This window comes from Mus caroli, unplaced genomic scaffold (assembly GCF_978045245.1).
Source record: "Mus caroli unplaced genomic scaffold, Mus_caroli_1 scaffold_5, whole genome shotgun sequence".
Taxonomy (NCBI): domain Eukaryota; kingdom Metazoa; phylum Chordata; class Mammalia; order Rodentia; family Muridae; genus Mus; species Mus caroli.
This window is the reverse complement of record NW_028227260.1, coordinates 10,704,421-10,727,413: the sequence shown is the minus strand read 5'-3', so window position 1 is coordinate 10,727,413 and position 22,993 is coordinate 10,704,421. Positions and strand designations below refer to the sequence as shown.

General features: G+C 39.8%; 1 protein-coding gene across 1 annotated transcript in view; it reads left to right on the top strand.

The window, feature by feature from the left end:
• The window catches only part of Bend2 (BEN domain containing 2), a 63,076-nt gene that overhangs the window by 11,932 nt on the left and 28,151 nt on the right, over window positions 1-22,993 (top strand). Inside the window, exons 4-8 of the mRNA XM_085838335.1 lie at window positions 11,757-11,861; window positions 12,766-13,078; window positions 15,181-15,294; window positions 20,494-20,619; window positions 21,728-21,877. Coding sequence (XP_085694461.1) covers window positions 11,757-11,861; window positions 12,766-13,078; window positions 15,181-15,294; window positions 20,494-20,619; window positions 21,728-21,877 — 808 coding nt within the window. The remainder of the gene's footprint in view (window positions 1-11,756; window positions 11,862-12,765; window positions 13,079-15,180; window positions 15,295-20,493; window positions 20,620-21,727; window positions 21,878-22,993) is intronic.

Sequence of the window (22,993 nt, the reverse complement as noted above, 5' to 3'; positions counted from 1 at the left end):
AAGGTCAGTAAAGGATTGTTGGATTGTGTAGTTTGGAGAGAAAAAGAGGAAGGGAATGGCCAGTTATCCTGGAGTCAAATGCATTGTGGGAACAAAAGAGATAGGGGCATTCCCTTTGACTAAGAGGTCCCTTCCCAGCAAGGCGACTTGGCAAGGTTGGTGTTACTAGGAAGGAATGAGTAAGGGGAATACCCCTAAAAATACAACCAAGTGTTGGTTTTTCCCCTGACAATAGGGGAATAAAGGAGAGGTAGGTCCCCAAAACTCTGTCAGGACAGAGTAAGTAGTCCCAGTTTCTAGAAGGAGGGAGATGGGTCACCCTGATATTGTTTACTACCCATGGTTCTCTGTTAGAGATGATGGTGGCTGGGCCAAGGGAACCCAGGATCCCTCAGTCACCCATGGCTGCACCTAGGAGGTTGGCTGAAGAGTGATCTGGGCTTGCTGTCCCCTCACCACAAGGGCCAGGGAGACAATCCACAGCCCAGTGTCCCCTTAATGGCACCTTGGACATAGCCAATAGAGTTTGTGAAAGTTCTGGCATGCCCATACCTGGTGACCCTCCTGATAACATTTTAAGCAAGGACCTGGAGGTTCTTGAGCTTTCAGAAGCAAGGGAGCCTGGGAAGCTCCTATGGCTCGCTGAAAGGTACATTTAGCCATCATCAGATATTTTTGTTTTCAGGCTTTCTCATCCCTACTATGGTATACCTTAAAGGGCACAAAAAAGACTTCTGCCTCTGGAGTCAGTGATCTGCTCTATGGCATTTTAACTTTGACCCTAATGTCAGGGAAACTCTGGGAGAAGATCATAAGGGATTGTTTCCATCAGGATTCAGATTGAGATATTATAGGAGGGCCTTTGTAAGGCCAGGAATTGGGACAGGTTTTCATGTTTTTCCTGGATGCTGGATGACCTCTCTGGGGAATATATGTGTGTGTGTGTGTGTGTGTGTGTGTGTGTGTGTGTGTGTGTGTATTTCATTCCAGGATGTACGTGTGGGGGTGTATTGTTTTTAAGGAGATTGGCTAGGAGGCAAATTATAAATTGATCTGTAGGTGAAATACCCACCCCTCCCTGGGTATTGTAGTTCCATCCAGGATCCCATTTGGGTCCAGCCTCAGCACATCTGGATGGGCAGTTTTAGATTGGTGGATATTGTCTACTGTGCTCTAACCTGTCCAGACTCACCTGTGCTCCTCAGGTTGTTAATGAGAGTATAGTTTCTCCACTGAGGCAATACATCATACTGACAAATAATAAATATAAAAGCAGGTTTATTTGGGGTAGCTCTGTGTGTGTGTATGTGTGTGTGATTTCACAGGAGGAGGTCAGAGAAGACTTGCTTGTGGGTTGAGGTAGGTGCTTTTGAAAGGGGAAGGGGAGGGAGTAGTAGTAGTACTAGAGTTATAAGCCTTACTCAGTGAGATTATGGCCCTATCGGATGCTCTTAGGTCTGGTGCTCACATTGGAATCCAGAACTAGGAGCTGTCTTTGTCCAGTGTTTTGTGTGAGACTTTGCAAACCTGGGCTCTTGGTCAGAAGAGAAGTGTGGGGACCTCTTGGCCCACACCATCTTGGCCTTTGTCCTAAAACCTCCAGCTTAACAATGAGAATCATATAAATGTTATGGAAATTAAGTTTGTAAGATCAGGTAATATATTGAAACAGTTTTATGAAGGTGGAGGAATTCATAGTAAAAGATGCAGCTTTTAAATCCTGTTTTTTTGGATAAGCCTAGTTTTTTGTTTTTATGATTTTTCCTCATCTGTTATTCTCAGGACAAGAATCACCCAATCAAAAATCCATCTTAATCTAAAATATCTTAGAGATCTATTGTGGCCTCTTTGGTTATTTTATAACACTGAGGCACCTTTAATCAAGATTGTAGTGAAGTCATATGGCATCGACCTCTCCAACCCTACCAAGGACAGTTGCCAGCCACATGGCTGCCTCCATCCAGATGGGAGACAGTAGCTAAGATGGTGGCAAGACACATGTTGCTTACACCTGCAAATTGCATCATGCCATATGGTTCTTTTAAGATTAAATGTATAGAGATTTTAAATATCAACCCTCTGTGTTACAAGTTTTAAGTTAACTCTTTTGTTACAGATTTTAACCATACTCAATATACTTACAAATCTTGAAATACAGAAAGTTTACTTACTAGTTTTACAAATTTTGAGCTATGATTCATACCTTAACAAAAGTTTTTGAGAGTTAATCCAAAACCAAAAGGAGTATGAAATGGGTAGGGATAATTCCCACTGGGAATTATATACTCTTCCTTTCCTTTCTCTGTCACATAGTCAGGTGGCCCACCTGACAGGGGACAGAGATTTTGGAGGAAACCTTTAAACATGCATGCTTGGGTCTAAAGGAGGTGGAGCCATAACCCAATGTCAGAGCCAGCTTTTCATTGAAGGAGAGCAACAGAAAAGAATTTTTTATGTGCAGCTCTATTATTTATTTATTTATTTATTTATTTATTTATTTATTGTACACTCTAGATTTTATTCTCCTCCTGGTCCACCCTCTGACTGTTCCACATCCCATACCTCCTCCCTGTCCCCCTGTCTCCATGAGGATATCTCCACCCAACTCCACCTGACCTCTAAACTCCCTGGGGCTTCCAGTCTCTTGAGGGTTAGGTGCATCATCTCTGAATGAACACAGACCCCGCAGCTCTCTGCTGTATGTGTGTTAGGGCCCTCATATCAGCTGGTGTATGCTGCCTGGTTGGTGATCCAGTGTCTGAGAGATCTCGGGGGTCCAAATTAATTGAGACTGCTGGTCCTCCTACAGGGTTACCGTCCTCCTCAGCTTCTTCCCAGCTTTTCCTTAATTCAGCCACAGGGGTCAGCAGCTTCTGTCCATTGCTTGGGTGCAAATATCTGCATCTCTTTCAGCTGCTTGTTGGGTCTTTTGGAGGGCTGTCATGCTAGGTCTCTTTTTGTGAGCGCTCCATAGTCTCAGTAATAGTGTCAGGCCTTGGGACCTGCCCTTGAGCTGGATCCAACTTTGTGCCTGTCACTGGACCTTCTTTTCCACAGGCTCCTTTTCCATTTCCATCCCTGTAGTTCTTTCAGACAGGAACAATTATGGGTCAGAGTTATGACTGTGGGATGGCCCCCCTCTACCTCATTTGATGTCCTGTCTTCCTGCTGCAGGTGGGCTCTACAAGTTCTCTTTCCCCACTATAATACATTTCATCTAAGTCCCTTCCTTTGAGTCCTGAGAGTCTCTCACCTCCTAGATCTCTGGTACATTCTGGAGAGTTCCCCCAACCTCCTAACTCCTGAGGTTGCCTCTTTCCATTTTTTTTTCTGCTGGCCCTCAGGGCTTCAGTCCTTTTCCCTCACCCAATACCAGATCAGGTTCCCCTCTCCACCCCCCCCATCTCCTTTCCCTCCCAGGTTCCCCCCTTCCTCCCCCCTCCTGTGATTGCTTTCTTCTCCCTCCCAAGTGGCACTGAGGCGTCCTCACTTGGGCACTTCAGCTTGTTGACCTTTTTGAGTTCTGTGGACTGTATCTTGGGTACTTTTTTTTTGCTAATATCCACCTATTAGTGAATACATGCCATGCTTATCCTTTTGAGTCTGAGTTACCTCACTCAGGATGATACAGAAAATGTAGTTCAATTACACATGGAATACTACTCAGCTATTAAAAACAAGGACATACTGAGTTTTACAGGCAAATGGATGGAACTAGAAAACAACAATTTAATAGTACAAAACCCTAAAAGATTCAGAATTCCCTGTAAAACTGAATTCAATAAGTGGAGAACAAAATGGGCTTAGAGATAGAAACAATTTTGACCTCTAGCTGTAGAGGAAGCTGCAGGAGGGAGCTGAGAGAGCCACTAGCCAATGAGGAGTTTGTGCATATCTATTCTTTGCTCTCTCCCTTGCCTGCTCTGTCTAACTCCCAGCTTCCACACCTTCAGTAGACTTATAGATCCATCAAAGGAAACTTAAAAAGGTACCACATTCACACAGTGTGTGTGGCAGGGGTGGGGGGAAATAAAAAAACAAACAGGGCTTGGAGCAAAGATAAGAGAAGGCTGGAATGTAGGGAATGGAGAATCTCTTTCCATTTCCCTGATTACTCTTAGTAGTCCTGAAAGTCCCAAGTAATATTTGGAATATTGGGAACCTAGAGTGCCATTAGATAGTCATTTGGATTATCTAAGAGATATTAAGGGCAAATTTGTTTTAAAAAGTGAATAAATTTGGGGCTCTTTAGGTCAGGTGCCAGGAAGAGAGGCCGGAGGTTTTCTAAGAGGCATAATAAGGAAGAATGAGGCGGGTATAGGAAAAATGTCCCAACAGCCTGTAGTTAACACCCTGTAGTCTCTAGGACTCAGGGTGGACAAAAGGAGACCGAGCCTTTCAGTGGGTTTTTCACAGTACTCAACAGGGGTCAAAGGCCCAAGGAGAGACTGCCTGGTACCAGGGCTTTCGTGGATGGTGCCCAAAGGTTTGCATAAAGGCAATGAAAGTCAGAGCCCAGGGAGTTCTTATCCATAGGAAAGGGATAGGAACGAGAATTCATAAAAGCCATGACAGCATAGAGAAGCTCTGTGTGTGTGTGTGTGTGTGTGTGTGTGTGTGTGTGTGTGAAAAAGGTGGAAAAGAAAGGGTGGTAATAGCCCAGGTGGACTTAAGGAAGCTACAGAATTGTGTTTCCAAGGGTTGAGGGGTGATGAGGTCTGTGAAGAGGACCAACCATAGCCTTAAAGACTATGGCTGGGGGTAACTCCCCCCGAGGGGGAAACTCACAGAATTATCTCTGGTGAATGGGATGTCAAGCTATCAGTGAGTGTGAAGGTTAGTCTTTGGTGGGGGTCGGGGGCCAGAGATGAGAGGTTGGGTTCCAGTTTGGCTCAGACCCCAAGAGGGCAGCATAGGCACCAGGAAAGCTCATCTGAATAAAGGTATCTATATGAGTATTTTTCCAGCACAAGGACATCTTGTCAGTCAGGAGCTGTAAAGTCACACCAGGCAACAAACCTCACACAAGAGGATTTACTAGGGAGAAAAACATATTTGGCTGGCTGTGCCTCTGAATTGGAAGAAAGACAGAGAGCAGAAGGTGAAAGGAGAGGGCTTTAAAGGGTCTTGGGGCATGTACAGTGAGCTAGTGGAAAAGTACAGTGGGGCTGACTGATTTGAGGTTATCTCAAGGTGGTGAGGATTTCCAAGCCTCAGGGGCTCCAGGTCAAGCCATGGGCAGGGTGTTTATCCCTTGGCCTTAGTCTCACATTGGAGTCAAGCCAGGGACAAGGTGGTCTTCCCTTATCCCTGGTCCCTACAGTTAGAAATACCACATGACCAGTCACAGAAATAGGATTATAATCGACATAAAAGTTTCTGTTGTAATTTGTTAGGAATGTGTATAGATATCTGTGTTTCCTTTCCTAGATTTCTTTATCATGTAGTATAACATAAATTAAGAGAATATCAGTGGTTATCATAGTTAAATTTGGATACTAAGAGAATGTCCCTCAATTCTAAAAAAAGAATCCTCACCACGACCATCTATTCTAAGATTTATGATATGGTTATGGTTGCACAAGTATATTAGGCATACTTATGACCTGGTCATTGTTTTTATTGGGAAATTAAATGTGATTTAAGGAGATATGATTTATGACAGATTGACAAGAGATGGTCTTGTTGTGGCTATTCTTGGTTTTCAACATGACTACATGTAGAATTAAATAAAACTCAACTGGCTGGGTATATCTATGAGGCATTTTTCTTAATTCATTTTGAATGGAAAGATCCATTTTTAATCTGGATCTTTTGAGGTGGGAAGGTATAACTTTAATGCAGATCATTTGAGGTGAGAAGATCTAACTTCAATCTGGGCTATACTTGCTAGTAGCCTATATAGAGGACATGGAGGAAGGAGGCTTGCTCTTTCTTTGCCTGCTTCCTCCCATCCTCTCTAGAAAGTCCATTCCTTCACTAGCATTAAAGCCTACTGCTTTGGGATTCTAGCTTATATGGAAGGCCAGCTAAGATATCCAGAATCTTGGACTGAGCAACTATATTCTTAGACTTTACATTGGTAGACAGCCATTACTGGACTAGCTAGTCCACAGCCTGTAATCCACTCTAATAAATCATCTAATTGCAATATTAATATATCTTAATACAGGTGACAATAATTATTGTATTTGAAGGGACCATATATTAATGGGATGTTCTACTCTGGACCCCAGATTAAGCACAGTCTGCGTCCAAACAACACTTTCCATGCACAAAGAGATCTTTTATTATGCAAGGCAAAGAAAGAAGGTGGCCAATTCTGAATTGAGTGAAAATAGCAGCAACTAGCTTTGCAACTGTTCATTTTAAGAATGTAAAATGAGAGGTCTGTTTTAGAATGAGCTAGGATGTGTTGGTTAGTTTTGATTGGGTATATTGATTACGGCAGCCAAATGGGGATTTTTGATTTCTGGACCTTGATGTTTTGATAGTTCTACCTTGGTGATCAGACTCAGGAGTGAGTCAAGTATAAGAAAGGGCCAGAGAAGGGAACAGAATTTGGTGGCTTGCTTTAGGAATGCAGTCTAATGGTTTAGAAAGGGAGAGGGATGAGGGATGTACCGGTAAGACCTGGTACCTGCTTTGCCATACATATTCAGACCTGCTAGAGTATTTACTTCAGTATTTATATTTCCTATCATAGCATAAATGATTCTAGGTTACTGGAAGACTAGTCTTTATCCCACGGAGAATTGAGAGGGTCACATTCAATGTGAATTGTGGCTTAAGAGAAGTTGGATTGATAAGAATAAAGTTTTACTAGTACATGTTTTACTATAAGCAAAAATATATTGGCTAACTGGTTAAGTATATAACACAAGGCTAATAAAAGTAATTTTAATCATGTATTTTGGAGCAAATATTTTGTCAACTACTTTATATATTTGTATTAAGATTATCATTGAAGTCCATAATTCAGCCTTTAGTAGTCATTATAATTCATTGTGATGGTTTCTTGTTTTACTAGCTAAATTTACTTTTATTCCAAAGGAGTGCTTTCTGTCTTGTCCACAGAGTGTCACTGTTGGATTATTTGAAGATCTAGAGCCCTATAACATTGGATTCTTTGTAGTTAAAAATACTTACTTTCAGCACAGAACTGATTCTAGATTACTGGAAGGTTAGTCTTTGTGTCCTGAAGTACAGAAAGGGTTATACTCAGTAAGAATTGTGACTTATGGGCAGTTGGATTAATAATACAGTTTTACCAGTACATCCTTTCATATTGTTGTAGGGAGAGATCTGTTAGGATGAAATAGATGTCCTAAGTTTTCCTCTTAATTTCTACCTTTAGATCTACCTTTGGCTCATAAATAAATTCTCCTTAGATAGTGTTGACTGCTCTAATTGGTGGCTTGAACTTGGGATTGCAGATGCTAAATGAGTTGGATTAAAGTCTCAGGCAATAGCCACCTTTATTCAGAGCATCAGAGCATAAGACAATTAATGCTCTGAGGGTTAAGATGAGTCACCTGAGAAAAGTGTACAATCACAGGGACAAGTGAGATGTGGCAAAAACATATTTTTCCATCAAGGCTTATGAACAAATAGCAATATCTAGTTGAAATGAATAAATTGAATTCTCTCCTATCTGCAATACCAGGGAGGGGCACGAAAACACATTCCAAGAGCAATTCCATGTTTTGAAACCAAAACATGGTTTAAGAAACTTAGGTTACGAGCCGGGCGTGGTGGCACACACTTTTAGTCCCAGCACTTGGGAGGCAGAGGCAGGCAGATTTCTGAGTTCAAGGCCAGCCTGGTCTACAAAGTGAGTTCCAGGACAGCCAGGGCTACACAGAGGAACCCTTTCTCAACCCCCCAACAGCAAATAAACTTAGGTTACAAGATTTTTAGGCTTTGTTCTTGGAGGTTTTCACAAGCACTCAGACTACTCCTTACATGACTCAATTCTTGGACTCCTGTTTCACCAGATAAGAATAATGGAGCACTTGCTAGGGAAGAAAGGATCATTAACTTATATACTTCAGATTTTGAATTTTTATGTGAATAACTGTTGCTAATTGTTAAGTACTAAGGAACCAATTCAAGGTTGGTTTTTTTTTCTGGTGTTGCAGATGAGTTCCTGGTTTTTTTTTATGTTCTCCATTGAGTCACATCCTCAATGTCAGATTATTTTTTCTTTTTCTTTTGTTCATTTCTTTTTAAATTTTATTTTATTTTAATTTATTTTTTTACACTCTGTATTCTATTCCCCACCCCCCCACCCTCCGACTGTTCAACCTCTCACACCTCCTCCCCACCCCCCCATCTCCATGTAGATGCCCCCACCCTCCACCCCATCTGACCTCTAAACTCCCTGGAGCCTCCAGTCTCTTGAGGTTTAGGTGCATCACCTCTGAATGAACACAGACCCAGCAGCTCTCTGCTGTATAATTGTTGGGGGCCTCATATCAGCTGGTGAATGCTGCCTGGTTGGTGATCCAATGTCTGAGAGATCTCGGGGGTCCAGATTAATTGAGACTGCTGGTCCTCCTACAGGATTACCCTCCTCCTCAGCTTCTTCCAGCTTTTCCTTAATTCAACCACAGGGCTCAGCTGCTTCTGTCCATTGGTTGGGTGCAAATATCTGCATCTGACTCTTTCAGCTGCTCATTGGGTCTTTTGGAAGGCTGTCATGCTAGGACCCTTTTTGTGAGTGCTCCATAGCCTCAGTAATAGTGTCAGGACTTGGGACCTCCCCTTGAGCTGGATCCCACTTTGTGCCTGTCACTGGACCTTCTTTTCCTCAGGTTCCTCTCCATTTCCATCCCTGTAATTCTTTCAGACAGGAACAATTATGGGTCAGAGATGTGACTGTGGGATAGCCCCCTCTCCCTCATTTGATGTACTGTCTTCCTGCTGGAGGTGGGATCTATAAATTCCCTTTCCCTGCTGTTGGGCTACTTGAGAAGCTGAGGCAGAAGGATTTCAAATTCAAAGCCAGCCCTTGCAATTTAGTGAGACTTTGTCTCAAAATAAAAAATGAAGAAAAGACTGGAAATGTAACTCCAAATTAAAATTCATGTAAATGTCTTGATGTTTAATTTTTCCAGTGTAGTCTTTGATAACATTTGGCTGGTTTGGATGCAGTTTTACAATGAGCCTAACTGCACATAATGTTATCTCAACTGCAATAAAAGGATGTATTCTGTGAAGAATTTATCTTACTGTTGTTTTGAGGGGATATTAGAAAAGCTGGCCTTGTTAGTAGATACCAAGAGAAATATGTAATTATTCGGAGTTTTGTGAACTACATACTCTAGGGCGGTGGTTCTCAAGCCTGTAGGTCATAACTACTTTGGGCACCAAACAACGTTTTCACAGGGGCTACCAGAGACTATTGGAAAACACAGATATTTAGATTATGATTCATAACAATAGCAAAATTACAGTTGTGAAGTAGCAATGAAAATAATTTTATGGTTGGAGGTCACCACAGCATGAAGAACTGTATTAAAGGGGTTGCAGCATTAAGAAGGCTGAGAACCAGTGCCTTAAAGGCAATGGAGATATGTATAAAAGAGGTGATTGTTATACCATAAAATTTCTTGAATAGAGTGAGCTAGCACAGTTTGAAAAGCAAAAGTATGTCTACGTGTGGTGGTGCAGGCCTGTAATCCAAGCTACTTGGGAGGCTAAGGCAGGAGGGTCTCAAGACCAAGACTAGCTTGGACAATTTTGTGAGATTCTTTTCAGACTAAAAAGGTAAAAAGAGCTGAGCATACACTTTAGTATCAGAGCCCTTGCCTGACATGTATACAGTCCTAGATTCAGTTGAAAAATAAAATTAATAATAGCAAATAAATGTAAGAGTTTGAGATCTAGCAAGGCTGCAGGGCCTATAATGCCTAGACTTTAGCAGCTTGCTGCCTGTGGTATACTATCTAGCCAGGGTCCCAGCAACTAAGAAGCTTGGGAGGATGTGATGTGAGGGCAAAAAGTTGCTCAGATTCCCAAGTCATGTTCTGAAGATCTGGCCCTTGAGGCACTTCCCTTTGTGATATTGCTGGCTCCTGGCTTTCACTGAATGCTATCGATGCCCCCACCACCAGGCTGTGTTGCTTGCAACCCTTGGTTCTCTTCTTTTTTTTTTTTATTTTAGTTCCCTCTAGCAACTTTTTCTTGCTAGGCATTTCATATGTGTCTCTGAGCCTGCTACAGGCTGGAGGCAGAATACAGAGGGGTAGCCCGTTTTGGCAGGGCTGTCTTTATCCTGGTGAATATTTCATAGCAGCAGTCCCGTTCTACAGCCTGCAAACCTGCCAGAGCCTAGACTTCTTTTGGGCCATTCTGGTTCATACAGAGTTACATCTTCTGTTGCTCAGGGGCTGATGCCTTTTCTGGTTTCTGCATCTTCATTCTTTTCTGTCTTCATAGACTTATGTACATTGGTCACAGCCCTCCACCTCAATCATGTATGTGGTTCGCTATTGCTCTTTCTCCTCTGCAGCTTCAAAACACCGCTTTTCTTGCCTGCCTATCTCCTCTTAGTGGCTCTTACTCTGTATTCCCTTCAGAAAGCAATTCCTTGGGACAGCATTTATACTGCCAGTTGAAACACCAGGCTTCTTTTTCTCACCAAGTATTTTTGCACATGCTGATTATTCTGTCTTTTTACCTTACCTTTAAATGTTTTACACAGAGTCCAAGTTTTTTAAAAGGCCCCAGCCTACAGTATGGATTCTGTCTACTCTTCTGAGCAGGCTTGGCTACACCTCCTATACTGCTAATGGAGAACTGAGCCCCATTGAGCCAATCATCTTGTAGCACTGCTCTTTTCATTATTAGGACAAATCTCCATCCATGTTTTCCATTACGAGAACCCTTAAGAGATGTTTTCATGCCACTTCTGAACTTGAGAAAATTGAAACACAGAGAAGTTGAGTAACTTGCCCAATGTCACATACCTAACAAGTGGCAAAGTTCTGTTATTAGAATCAATCAGGTTCCCCTGAAGCTGTGCTGTTTACCTCAGTGCCACAGTCTTGGGCTTCTCACATTTAACCATGTATCTGGAGCCATGTGAGGGCTTGTTAAAACCAGGCTTGCTTGCTTCTGCTCAGGTTCTCCATTGTGGAGGCATGGCGTGGAGCCTTTGGTTTTTGCATTTCTCCAAGTTACTACCTTCCTTGATGAGAAATGGCTCTGGCATATTTGTGTTGCATGGGAGGCTGTCAGTGGCTGTGACTTTCTTGCCTTTCATCACTGACATTTCTTACAAGTATACATAAGTCAGATAGTGTAGGGGCAGGTTGAGAGAGTCTGTGTCTCAGCCAGGTGGTTGGTGATACACCCAGGCCTCACCCCAAGGAAACGGTGCATTTATGATGCTGCAGAACTTCTAGTGTGCCAAGAACTCAAACGTCAGCTTCAAATATTTTCTTTTGAAAATTAATTACTTTGTTTTTAATTCAATGTATTCATTGTATTTATGTGAGTGCTTTACCTACTTATATGCATGTGCATAACATGCATGCATGCTACCTGCATAGGTCATAAGGGGGAACAGCTCTCCAGGAATTGGTTGTGATGGGGTGGTTGGGAGTCACCCTATGGGTGCTGGGAACTGAACTCGGGTCCTCAGCAAAATCAGCAGCAAGTGATCTTAACAGTCATTTCTCCAGGCCTACATTTTCACATGTTACTTTTCTTTTAAAATGAGAACTTAACAATTTTCTTATTTATAATAGCAATTAGAAGAACTTCTTGAGAGGACACACAGGCAGCTTACCAATATTTATGAAGCAGTTTCAAGAATTCACGAGTTCTGTGGGGTGTTACAGATGGAGACATGTGTAAGTATTATAAAAGCATTCGTACCATCTTGCTCAACTTCTAGTACCTAAAGATAGGGGACCATGAAATTAACAAGGTTGATCTACACTTAGTTCAGCAGCAGATAGGTGACTAAAAGTCTATTGGAAAAATGTTTAAATTCAGGCTTGTTAAATTACCACAAGTAATTTTATGTTACTAAATGACCATGTATAAAATTCAATTAAACTGTATTGGGGGCTCAGGGAAAGGACTGCATTTACTTTTAATAGTAGAAAATGATATAGTGAGAAAAATAGATTTACATGCTTGACCAGTATTAAAAATATTGTATTAATTGCTTTTAATTTTTTATTCAATGTATTCATTGTATTTATGTGAGTGCTTTACCTACTTGCACAATAACTTGTAAAAATACAAATTATTTGTGTATATGTGTATGTGCAGTTGCAGAGGCCAGAAGGGCATATCAGATCCCATGGGGTGGAAGGAACCAGATCTAAGCTTCTTGGTGTGGGTGCTGGGAACCAAGTTGGGTCTTCAGGAAGAACAATATATTTATCCATCTCTGATTAGCACTTTAAATTTTGTTTTTATTCATAGCTGACTTAAACTGGGTGACTGTCCTTTTACTTAGGCATGAGATTTTTTTTTTTAATTTGGAAGTTCTTTATAATAAAGTATGAATTACAAAAAAAGAATGTTTTGACAGCCAGGTGTGGTGAAGTATGCTTATCCCAGTACCCAGGATGACTGGGCAGGAGGGTCATCATTTGTAGGAAACCTAGAATGATATGACAGCAACCCTCAAGAAACAAACAACAAAAAGAAACATTTTGATTGGCTGATCACGTGGCAAAATGGAAAACTAAAATCTAGGAACCAAAGAAAGCTTAACTCATTCTCTTTTCTTTTCTTGGACAGAGAAATTGTGATGAGCATTTAACCCCAGCAGTGCCAGCAGTCCAGGACCAGGGCAATCCCGAGGGAACAGTTCTTCAGCCTGCAAAGCTAGATCCTGATGCTGATATAGAACCCAGTGCTGGAGGTGCCCAAGAAACCAACACTGCCATCTCATCTGACCAGCCTGCTGTGGAAGCTCCTCCAGGATTTCAGCAACCAGTAGACTCCACTCCGGCCCATCGCCCCAGTAGTATGACTTACCCAGTTATTGTGGGAGTTGAGAATATCAGCCCAGATGTGGCCACATCATTTGTCTGTATCCCTCCGAATTTGGGTGAGTATGTAAAGACACATGAAGAAACATTCTTTAGATTTTAAAACTCCTTCACACAAACTAGTATTAGGGTATGTTTTTTTTTTTTTAAAGATTTATTTATTTATTATATATAAGTACACTGTAGTTGTCTTCAGACACTCCAGAAGAGGGCGCCAGATCTCGTTACAGATGGTTGTGAGCCACCATGTGGTTGCTGGGATTTGAACTCTGGACCTTCGGAAGAGCAGTCGGGTGCTCTTACCCACTGAGCCATCTCGCCAACCCCTGTTTTAATTGAAAGGTTTATGTTGACACTGTTTCAGATTCACACATAGTGGTAAGAAACAAAGCAGAAATATCGTCTCCATCAAAGGTAACATCTTATGAAAGCTATGGTTGCCATTTGTGCCTGTGAATTTAGTTTCGTGAAGTTTACCACCTGAGAAAATTTACCACACTCAGGGTTCTATCACAAGGCCCTTTTCTGTTTTTCTTTTTTGTTTTTGTTTTTGTTTTTCAAGACAGGGTTTCTTTGTGTAGCCCTGGCTGTCCTGGAACTCACTCTGTAGACCAGGCTGGCCTTGAACTCAGAAATCTGCCTGCCTCTGCCTCCTGAGTGCTGGGATTAAAGGCGTGCGCCACTATGCCTGGCTCACAAGGCCCTTTTCTATCTGGCATAACTGTATTGCCACAAATACACATCTAAATCCATCCTTCTTTGGCTGGCCTTTCCTCCATTTGCAAACTTTTAATATAAGCCTTCCTCTTGTAATATAGTACCTTGGAGATTCATCCAAATGGGCATCAACAGCTTTATCCTTTTGATTACTGAACAGTCTAGCCCATGGTATAGGTATACTGTGATTTAACCATTCACATCTAAAGGAAAATTTGTGGGGTTTTACTATTTAGGATTAAGACTGATATGAGCACTTAGGTATAAATACTCATATTTATATAAATATTACATAAATATTTATATAGATAAACCTTTTTATGAATTAAAGTTTTTATTTGCCTGACACAAAATATCAAGTTTGGTTTCTTATAATACATGCATTTGCATGTTCAGGGGATTTTTTTGGGGGGGGGGAGTTGGGGGGTTGTTTTTTTGTGTTTTTTGTTTGTTTGTTTTTTGAGACAGGGTGTCTCTGTGTAGTCCTGGCTGTCATGGGCTTGCTTTGTAGACCAGGTTAGTGTCAAATCTAGAGGTCTTCATAGATTCAGATTCAGCAATGTCATCATCTCCTAAGAGCAGCCTGTCTCTCAGAGACCTGCCTGCTTCTGCTTCCCAAGGGTTGGGATTAAATCATGTGCCACTACACCCAGCTTGCATACACCCAGGTTTTTAAAAAATTAAATAAAATAACAAGTTCCATTGAGATGTAACTTATGTCTTAGTCTATTTCTGCTAGTAAAACAAGATACCATAGACTACTAATTTATACAAAGATAATTTTTTTTTTTTACTATTCTAGAGGATGGGAAGTTGAAGAACAAGATACCATTTTATGATGAAAGCTGCCCATTTTATGGTGAGGACTGCTTCCTTTAAAGGAGAGAGTGGTCCTCAGAGGGTTAAAGGTTGGAAGGGCAAGTTTAGTAACATCTGCATCAAGCCTCTTTTTTTTACAAGGAACCTAATGCCATTCATGCAAAAGGAGTTCTCAGCCTAGTAGTAGCCTCTCAAAGTCTACTTATACAGCCACAATAGTAGAACTGAATTCTAAGTGACACAACCTATTTGTTCAAACCATAGTGATTTATTTGTAAAATTCTACACATGTTGAATGTATACAGTTTGACAAATTTGGCCTTATGCATGTTCACTCTTACCAGAAACTGCATGACTACTTTTCAGTATATTTAGACTATTTTACATGGCTGCTATAATTTTGTACCTTTCATTTCTATTGTTTTCTTTCTTCTGAATGATTCAGGATTCCTTCTTTATCATATTCGTTTGCATTAAAGATTTACTTTTATTTTTTTAATGGGTAAGCCTGTAGGGGACAAATTTTTCTAAATTTCTTTTTGGTGTGAATGTCTTAATTATTCCTCCTTTCCTGGAGTATATAATTCATGTACGAAAGATCTACCACTTAATTTTATATTTATAGAAATACCAGAAGTTACAGATGCCAGTTGTACAAACAACAATGTGATAATGAACAAGCCAACTTTTGAGGAAAATCAACAAGACGGTTTCAATCCACCTGTCTATCACAACTTTGGTGAGTTTGAAATGATATTAATTACAAATAGCATTCTAGAATCCAAACTCAACCCAGTGTAAGTTAGTGTCAATATTTTTTATTGTTTGAGAATCTTGTATGTGCATATAATATTTTGAATAAATACATCTTCCCATCCCCTCCTCTCCACCTCCTCCCCATCCCCCCTTTTCATGTCCAGCTTCATGTACTCCTTTTTAAAAAATGCTGAGTCCACTTTGTGTTGCCAGTATGTGCATGGATATAGGGCCATCTACTGGAGCCTAGGCAGCCTACCAGGGGTCTTATTCTTAAAACTGACTCTCCTTTTCTCCATAGCCATCAATTGTCAATGGCTTTTCACCTAGGGGTGGGACTTATTTATTATTTTATTTTTGAGATTATAATTTAACTATAACATTTTCCTCCCCCTTCCTTCCTAAAATCTCTACGACCCACCACTTCCCAGTCTGTTTTAAATTCATGTCCTTTAAAAAACTATTATTTCATGCATATATGTATAAACATATACATTTCTAAATACAACCATTTTAGTTTGTATCATGTTACCTATAGGTGTGTTTTCAGGGCTCATCATTTGGCATTGAACAACCAATCAGTGTGCTTGTCCCTGGGGAAGGCAATGTCTCCCAGCCCCAGCTTTCCTCAGTTTCCTAGAGTTCTTTGTATAGGATCGAGCTCTCATGGGACTTTTCTCTGCCCACTTTGGCTTGTTAATTGGTGCCATTCTTGTTCAGCTCACACTTAGCCAGTTATGTTGGTAAAAATTTCTGAGTATAGCTTCTAATAGTACTAGAGACAGACTCACAACAAATTCCCTGATCTCTGGCTCTTAATAATCTTTGGGGAGGACTTGTTGAGCCCCTCCCACATTCGCTCTCTCTATACCTGGTCAATATAGTATAATTCTTTTAATATGAAACTTTGCATTTGAAATTATTTCAGATTCACATGCATTTGTAAGAAGCATTTAAGAGAGAATTTTATGATTTGGCTATTTTTCCCAATAATAACATCTTTAAAATTATAACAAATATTATAGACTAAGATTTTTAAATTGATTCAATGCACAGATCTTATTGAGCTGCCCTCGAGTTTACTAACATTAACATTAATGGCCATTATCTAGTCTATAAGATTATTTTGTTCTGCTAGGGATAGATCAGGGGCCTTGTCCTTATTAGGCAAGTGTTCTACCATGTTGCCACATTTCTTTTATAGTTACTTATTAAATTTTAATGTGTGTGTGTGCATTTGTGTGTGTGCATGTGTGCGTGTGTGTCTTTGCACATTCAGGATATGTGTGTGCCCGCAAATGCCAAAAGAGGCATCAGAGCCCCTGGAACTAGATTGCCAAGAAGTTGTGTGCCACTCCATGTGGGTTCTGGGAACTGAACTCTGATCCTCTATAAGAACTGTAAGGAATTGTAGCCACTGGACCATCTCTCCAGCCCAACTCTTATTTTTGTTTGTTGTATATCTAGCTGGCCTGAAATTTGCTCTGAAGACCAGCCTGGCCTTAAACCCAAATTGTTTTTGTTTTTAAAAGGCATGTGCCACCAGGCCTCGCCTTTCTTGTATATGTGGCCCCTCCTCTGCCTCTCTCTTTTTTGATTACTCTTACAAGAGTAATTTTAATTTTTTAAAGCCTATTTTTAATGATGACTCTTAAATGCTTTAAACTCCCTTGAAGCCCACCACCTAGCAGAGGTAATAGAAAAGGATATGGGGGACATGGACCTGTTTAGAAATGGTTCTCTGAAGCAACTCCCATCTGCATTGTCAGGAAATCAGCAGTTCAGTTCACAGGTCAGCAGCAGCAGCTCAATCCACTTGCAAACATTTCACAGATATACCAGCAGTCCAGTTTGCTAGAGTCTAGAGTCCTGGTGACAAAAGCAATCAGCACTAGTGGCACTACTTAGCAGAGACAGCAAGGCCTCAGCCTCAGCATGAGTCAGCAGGAGGGATGCCAGGAGTTCTTTGCTGTGTCTCCTTCAGAAAAGTGAAGATTGGAAAATGCCAGACTAAGAAGCTGTACAACTGGCTCTCCCAGCAAGCCAGGCCTCGCCAAGCCAAGCCTCTTTCACTGTCCACTGAGTCCTATTTATACTCCCTCCATACATCATGTGTCCTCTAATGGGTCTTGTCTCAGCACATGTTTTGCCTCAGCACATGCATCTGTCTTAGCTGACATCACTATTCTGCTAATTAGCCTTGAGTCTGCAGAAGCAGCAAGTTGCCTCACTTAGAATGATCATTTCTGGATTCATCTATTTACCTATAAATTACATGATTTCATTTTTCTTAACAGCTGAATAAAATCTCCTTGTGTAAATGTATCATATTTTCATTATTCATCCATTGATAGTTATCTAGGCTGTTTTCAAGTCCCGATGGCTATGAACAGAGAAGCAATGAACATGTTTGAACAACTATTTCTGTAGTAAGATGGAATTCTGTGGGTCTATGCCCAAGAGTAGAAGAGCTGAATCATGTGGTAGATCTGTTTTCAGTTTTTAAGAATTCTTTCACACTGCTTTCTATAGTGGCTGTCAAATTTGTACTCCTATCATCAATGTATGTGCTTTGATTTTTCAAAGCCTACTTTTTATAGGTGTTCTTAAATCCTCCCTTCCTGCCCACTACCCACTATGGATAGTGGAAAAGAAAGGCTATTAGGATATAGGGGAAGTGGACCTTTTAGAAATAGTTCTTTGAAGCAAATCTAATCTGCATTGTCAGGATACCAGCAGTTCAGATTACACAAATCAGCAGTGGTGGCTGTATCCACTCATAAACACCATTCACACATCAGCAATGGCAGGTTGATCTAGAAGAAGCCATGAGGCTCTGCTATATGCTGTTTAGAAGTAATTCCTTGGGGCAATTTCAATCTCCAATTTGCAGGATACCAGCAGTCCAGTTCAGTAGTGTCAGGATAACAAACATGAATCAGAAGGGGTGGCCTGACAGAGCAGAAACAACAGGCTTCAGCTGAATGGTCATGAGTCAGCAAGATCAAGCAGAGCTGGCAAGAATGCCAGTTCTCTGCTGTGCCTCTCTCAACACAATGAAGATCAGCAAAGACTAAGTCTCAAGACCAACAAAGCATTGCAAGCCCCACTCCTGCCACTGTCCATTGAGTCCTATTTATACTCACTCCAAATAGTACATGTCCTCCCATGGGTCTTGCCTGAGCAAAACATCACGTAAGTCTATATCAGCTGACAAATCCAGAAACTCCCATTTCACTCAGCCAATCAGGCTGAATCCACAGACACAGAGAGAAGCCGCCAGAATACCACCAGAAGTTTTTTTTTTTGTGTTTTTCTATGAAGTCATGACAAACAATAACAACATCCCGCATCTGTCTGTTGGGTTATACTCATATTCCTTCTTAACGTCATGTCTGCTTTAGCAAGACATCCTTTCACCTGTGTGCCCCAGCAAGCATCATTTGACATAACTGACTTTCCAAAGAACTGAGAAGGTTTCAGTTCATCAATATATATACGTGTCCCCTTTTTATCGCATCTTCACCAGTATGGGCTGTCATTTGTTTTATTAATCTTGGCCGTTCAAATACAGATGAGGTGAATCTCAAAGTAGTTTTAATTTGCATTCCACTGCTGGCTAACAATGTTGACCACATTTCAATGTATTTTTCAGCTGTATGCATTTTGGTTTTGAGAACTTTCTGCTTAGTTCTTTTAAAATTGGATTCTTTATTTTCTTGATACTCAGTATTCGCAGTTCTTTATATATTGTAGATACTAGTCTCTTCATGTCCAGGTTTATAAGGAACTGCAATTCTTCCGTTTCTTCTGCTCTCTATATTTCTCATTCCTCACACTTACATACGAATTCTCCATTTTCTCCACCTTTGCATTCCTGATATTTGTGTTGTTATCTTATCTTTTGTAATGGTCTACAGTTGCTTCTGTCTGTCATAGGAATTTCTTTTTGTCTTTACTTAAGGCTTTTGAATGTTTGCTTCACTGAAAATTGTATTTTCCTTATACTATTTAAGAAGAGTCTTATAGAATTTGCAGTTTACAGTTTATTTTTCATCAGAATCTTTATAGCTTTATATTTAGAGATAATATAAAATGTATAAGTTAGTGGGAAGAAATTATAGAGAAACCCCATTTAATTTTTATGACTATGAAACTGATTAAATCTACAATAGTATGCCTAAGTGTTCATGTTTAGTTTTATAGTTTTATCTTGTGAGCTACTTACTTGTTTACCTCTACAGTTATAATATAGAAGATTTCTACCATCATTATAAGAAAATTTCCTGTTGTCCATCTATAAACCACAGCCATCTCTCTCTTCATCTCCCACCCTGCTCTAAGCACCAGCTGGCTACTTTATTCCTTTCTATATAGTCTCGTTTGCATTTTTCTTAAATTTATTCCAATGCTATATAATTTTTTGGGTATAGTTTTTCATGTCATATAATAATCTTGCAGTTAATGTCAAATGTTGCCAACTTTAGTAGTTCTATGAGAGTTGCAAAGTATTCCATGGCACAGATGCACAACATTCTCTGTCTGTTTACCCACTGAACAATATTGAAGATGGTTCCAGTTTTTACTGGTAGAAGTAAACATTCAGTGTTCATGTATGGTTTACATGCAATTCTAAATCATATGATGACATATGCTTAATTTTATAAGAAACCATCAGTTTTTTCTGCACGAAGGTATAGTATTTTATCTCTTCACTAGTATTGCTGAGTGACACAATTTCTCGACATGCACTGTTTGCTTTTTATTGTTTCCTTTTTTCTGACTCTCAAAGTTCTATTCTTTTTCTTTTTATGGTATACTTTTTTATATTTATTTATTTATTTATTTATTTATTTTTGTTTTTTGAGACAGGGTTTCTCTGTGTAGCCCTGGCTGTCCTGGAGCTCACTCTGTAGACCAGGCTGGCCCCGAGCTCAGAAATATGCCTGTCTCTGCCTCCCAAGTGCTGGGATTAAAGGCTTGCGCCACCACTGCCCAGCTCCTTATCAAGTACTTTCTAGATGATTTTCCTTTAGCCAATTTTAAAGGATGGGTCTTTTTAGGATGAGTAATTTAAGTCTTAGTCAATGTGAGAATGTATTTATTTCCTGTACATTACTTAAGAATACTTTTCCTGTGTTTGAATTCATAAATGGAAGATTTGAAAATGTTTTCCATGTAGGTATTCCAGTAATACCAGAAGCTGTCTTGGTAAACAATCCTGAGATGATGGATCACCCACCTGCAGTTGGAAATAGCAGTGGCCACCAAAATTTGTCTTCATCTACTGGGCCCATTCCTGATTCTGGTAAGAGGCAGATGATACATTTTACAATCCAGTCCATAAACATCTCAGCATTTTTAATGCAAAGTGCTTGTAGTTCATTTTTTAATTAAACTTTTCATTTTGAAATAATTTTAGAATCATATTATTTGTAAGAAATAATGTAACATAATCCTTTTATATTTTATCATTTTATCCAACAATAATATTCAATAAAATTAAGATTGAATAATACAATCAGTATATTCACATTGATCTGATACACAGATATTATCAAGAAGTCCCAAGTTTTCTTATAGTAGTTTATGTTCTTACATTGATTTCCATACAGATTTATAATGTGAATACATTTTCTTGTTACTACTGCAGTCATGGTACAGGATAACTATAACTACACCACTATTGAGTGCCCTATATGTTTTTGTTACCCAACTCACCTCGCTCAAGTCATGCTTTTCTTCCCCACTGCCTGTTTCTACCATCTGCCTAATAGTGGTTTCTATAATGTTGTTCTTTAATAGTATTATAGGAAGAAAATCTTAGAGTATGTAGACTTTGTTCCCATCAACATAATTTTCTGTAGAGTCAACCACTTGTGGCTATCTGTACACGGCTCATGCTCTTTCCCATCCTCCCCACCTGTGCTGTTTTTAATCATTCACCCCTTGAAAGAAATACTTTTTAGTCCAGTTTTTAGTATTAGGAATAAACCATTATGAACATCTGTCTACTGGCTTTTGTGAAAATGTAATTTTTATTTCTTTTTCATAAATGTCAAGAGTATAATTACTGGGTGTTTTGGTAATGATATTACCATAAGAAAGTGCCAATCAGTTTTCCAGAGCTACAGTACCATTTTATATCCCCAATTACAATCAAGGGTGAAGGAGTTTCTCCACATTTATGATTCTAACCTTTCCATTGTTCTCTCCCAACCTCTTTCTGATTCTCTAACTTCTCTGCTTACAGTGTATCCTTTAGCTTTTCAGGTCTTCTGTTAGCCCTTTATATGGGTGAGTATGCTAGCAGATTTATCAAGTTTGCCTTTGTTTTGAGAACATTTTTATTTCACCCCCTCCAAAGTCAGTTTTACATTATGTAGAATTCACAGTTGGGAATCCTTTACTTTCAGATATCAAAGAAGTTGTGCTGTTAGAAATGCCAGGAAAAACTGAAGTTATCATGGATGGCACTAGACAGACAGCATATTACCCTGCTTTATTAGGAAATGTTGTTCCCCCAGATCCTGAAACTGTAGCTGCCTCTATTTCTTCTGAATCTGGTGAGTTTGAATAATACATATACAATACAAGAAGTACTTCCATTTTTTGCACATGTATGTATATAGTATGCATGCATGTTACATTTGTATTTGTGTATATACATGTATGTGTGTATGTGCAGGTTCATGTCTGTATGTGTGTCTGGGGCTATCTGAAGTTGTTGTGTGTCTTCTATGACTCTGCTCCACTTTATTTACTGGGGTAGATCTCTTCTTCTAGCTGGTCAGCTTGCTCTGGAGACCCCCTGGCTGTGCCCTATAAATGGTGATCTGGGTGCTGGGATCACATAAAATGTGTTCACATTATAAATCTGTACAGAAATCAGTGTAAGAACACAAACTACTATAAGAAAACTTGGGACTTCTCAATAATATCTGGGTATCAGATCAATGTGAATATCCTGGTTATATTATTTAATCTTAGTTTTCTACACATATATGGCTGTGGGGGGTAGTGGGGGTAGTGTGGTGTGTGTGTGTGTGTGTGTGTGTGTGTGTGTGTGTGTTACTGAATCTAAACACCAGTATTCATGCTTCTTAATCTAAATTTAGTTTATGTATTTTGGCGGTTTGCCTGTGTGCATATCTGTTTATCGCTTTCATACCTTGTGCTTACAGAGACCAGAGACTCGGGTAAAATCCCCAGGAACTGGAGTTACAGATGGTTGTGAGCCACAAATTAGCATTCTTTTTTATAAAAGATTATTTGCTTGTTTGTTTGTTTATATGTGTATAAATATACATATATATATGTCTGTATACCATGTGCATGCCTGGTGCCAAAGTAGGTCAGGATAGTACATTGAGTCCTCTGTACATCTGCTTCCTAGAATTTTGTCTCATCTGTATATAATTATATTTGGGCTTTGATCTTTTCATTTGTCTTAATTTTCTAGTGGTTCATCCAGATTGTCCAACGTTTATGTATAGTTTTTATATAAATGTAAGCTTTTGCTTTCTCTGTTAAGAATGCCATGAGTGTAAATTTTTGTATCTTATAGAACCAGCATGTTTAGATTTAAGAAACTGCCAAACAGTTTTCCAGGGAGGCTGAACCATTTTCCATTGTCAATAGCAAAGCATGGGTGATACTATCTCTCCCTGCCCCTCCCCATT